The following is a 3,165-nucleotide window of genomic DNA, read 5'->3' on the forward strand; positions in this document are numbered from 1 at the left end:
TTTGACCCTAACGTTTTTTATGGCAACTTTAGTTATCCGGAATCTGAGCTCTAGTTGTGAAGCATGATAAATTTTTGTTTGGATTGTAAGTTTCAGCTCTTTGGGGTTTCTTTTTTATTTGGATGACAATTTTAGTTGTCAAAACTTCAGGGGTGTTACTTCATACAACACGTGACATCTATCATTTGGGTTTGCTTTTGAGTAGTTACAAAATGCCCTAAATCTAAAGCAGATTGGATGGCGGTGGGCCGGAGCCATGGGAAGTCGTCGTACAGCCCATGTAAAAGTCGGTAGCCCTCAAAAAGAAAAGGAGTACAAGTCGGTTTGCTCAATTCATTGCAGATTTTGCTAAAAGAAAAAAAACCTCTTTGCAGATAATAAAAACCTCCTCCTGCGCTTCTCGCGCAGCCGATTGATCGATCTCCAGCAAATCCGCGCGATCGACATGGAAACCCGAACGGATCACCAACAACCATCCGGCGATCCTTCGCCGGGGCAACCTCGCTGGGTGTTGCTCGAGCGCCGGGGCAACATCCGCGATGATGCCGACGACATGCTCTGCGAGGATCCCGACGCCATAGCAACACCGAGCGAGGATCTCGACGCCGAGACCGTGGCGGAAGCTCAGGCCTCCGGAGGGCGTCTTGTCCGCGTCTCCTTCCGCTTCGCGGCGCCACCGGCAGTGTCACGCCTTCGCGTCGACAGCCCCGGCCTGCCGGAGGGCACCTGGATCCACGCGCAGATCATCGCGGCCCACGGGGACTCGGTCCTTATGGAGATCAAGACCAGCAGACGCAGACGTGGCTTGTCGTGGAGTATTGACGAACGCGACTCGTCGGATTACTTCGTCTATAATGCCGGCGACGCCGCCGCCGACCCACTCCGCCCTCCGTCGCTGTCGCTGCTACCCCCTTGGCGCGTGGGGGCACCCGGGCGGAAGCGATGTATGCCTGCCGAATCCACTGCCCTCCTGCGCCGCGGCGACGAGGACCTGCTTGTGGCGCAGCTGACTCTCTGGGGTACAGAAGGAGAGGCGCCGCTCGAGGCCGAGCTCTGCCTGCTCAGATCCGGTCGGTGGGACTGTGAGCTCAAGCGTCTTCCGATCCTCCACGGCGACGGCAAGCGGGAGGAGGTGTCCTTATGGTCGACCGACGCGGTCATCCCCGTCGGCGACCGGTTCTTGTGCTGGGTGGACTACTACCGCGGCGTCATCTTCTCGGACGCGTGGGAGGAGACGCCCCAGCTGCGATACGTGTCTCTCCCCGTGGAGCCCCAGCTGGAACTGGAACTCTGGTCGCAAGACAGCGGCGGCTCGAGCAACCGCCGCGTGTGCACAACGGACGGCGGGGGAGCGGTGAGCTTCGTGCAGGTCCTTCCCCGCTGCTGCTGCGGCTGCCCGGGAGACGCCTTCTGCTCGCGCTCCCGCTACGCCTTCAACATAACCACGTGGACGCTGAGGATGGACGACATGACCACGTGGGACATGGTCGGTGTGGTAGACTCCGACGAGCTCTGGTCGCTCCCCGGCTACGGCGGCGTCGTCCCGCGCATCAGGCCGCAGTACCTCATCGTCAGCCTGGACGACCCCGATGTCCTCTGTTTCATGGTAAAGAAGCGACCATACGATATGGAGGACGTTGACGGCGACCATGCGGTACGGCTGATCGAGGTGGACACCAAGCGCATGGAGGTGCGGTCCGTTTTCTGTTACGGCGACTACTCCTCTTCCCCCGACTTGATCCCCTGCCTGATCTCCCAGTACTTCGCTCGCAGCCGTCCTCCGGCGAAGCGCCATGAACAAGCACCGACGGCTGCAGCTTTAACAGTTAAACTCAACTTATCGGCCATGGCTTCTCCTAGGGAGATGTTGGCGACCCTTCGGGAGATAGGTGACCTGACGCCTGATGACATGCTGAGAACGTATAGGGTTCTTTCGTGTGATGGGAGCCAGCTCAAGTTCAGGATACTTTTGGCGCTTCCCAAAGACATGAGGAAGGATTACTGCCTTCTGCTCATGGAAAATCGTCTTTAATTCATTTACTTCACAGTAAGTCAAGGTATGTACTCGTCATATGAATGTAATGTGATCTCATACAACGTGAACACGACCACGGATCATTCTCAATTGTGCACTCGCAAGGAAATTCAAATGTTGGTACAAGTTTCTCAGTCATATTTGTATTTTGCTTTTTGGTTCACATATGTATCGTACTCATGATATGATTGCAATGTGATCTCATACAATGTAAACACGGCCACGGATCATTCTCAGTTGTGCACTCGCATTGAAATTCATATGTTGGTACAAGTTTCTCAGTCATATTTGTAGTTTTCCTTTTTATTCACAAATGTATCGTACTCTTGATATGATTGCAATGTGGTCTCATACAACATGAACACGACCACAGATCATTCTCAACTGTGCACTCGCAACGAAATTCAAATGTTGGTACAAGTTCCTCAATCACATTTGTATTTTGCATTTTTATTCAAATATGTATATCGTACTCGTGATATAATTGCAATGTGCTCTCATCCAATGTGAACACGACCATGGATCATTTTCAGTTGTGCAATCGCAATGAAATTCAAATGTTGGTACAAGTTTCTCAGTCATATTTCTATTTTGCTTTTTTTCACATATGTATTTTTTGAAGGGTCCGACTATATCACATCCAGATGTGAGATAATATCTCACATCTGACATGACATCATCTTATATTATGGCCTCTTTTATTTGTTTTCTTTCTTTTTTTCACAGTATATACACACAAAAAAGCTACAACGCGTACAACTACACTCTCAAAAGAGTTTGGCTGTTGCCGCTAAAAAAAAGCTACTCGTGCACATCTTGCTAGCTACTATACAATCGAGGTGCTTGCATGCGTGTTTCGTTTGAGACTTGCTTTGCACGTACTCCCTCCGTTCCAAAATAGATGACCCAAAGTTAGTATAAAGTTGGGTCATCTATTTTGGAACGGAGGGAGTACAAGTGAGCGGCAATGATGGTAGTGTGCTGGGACGATGCTAGCTTGTGTGCGGACGTTTAAATATCTGTTTTTCTTTTTAAAAAAATTGACCAAATTTAGATTTTTTGAACTGGGAACAAATTCTGAAATATCGAATATTTTCTGGAAATTGTGAACATTTTTCCAAATTCTGAAT

The 3,165-nt window shown here is 50.3% G+C and overlaps 1 protein-coding gene across 1 annotated transcript; it reads left to right on the forward strand.

The window, feature by feature from the left end:
• Positions 1-360: 360 nt before the first annotated feature.
• On the forward strand, positions 361-2,019 carry LOC123167612 (uncharacterized). Its single transcript, XM_044585451.1, has 2 exons — positions 361-1,690; positions 1,774-2,019. The coding sequence occupies exons 1-2, from the start codon at positions 446-448 to the stop codon at positions 1,795-1,797; spliced, it is 1,269 nt and encodes a 422-aa protein (XP_044441386.1). The 5' UTR covers positions 361-445; the 3' UTR covers positions 1,798-2,019.
• Positions 2,020-3,165: the final 1,146 nt, after the last annotated feature.

Source organism: Triticum aestivum, chromosome 7D (genome assembly GCF_018294505.1).
Source record: "Triticum aestivum cultivar Chinese Spring chromosome 7D, IWGSC CS RefSeq v2.1, whole genome shotgun sequence".
NCBI classification, from domain to species: domain Eukaryota; kingdom Viridiplantae; phylum Streptophyta; class Magnoliopsida; order Poales; family Poaceae; genus Triticum; species Triticum aestivum.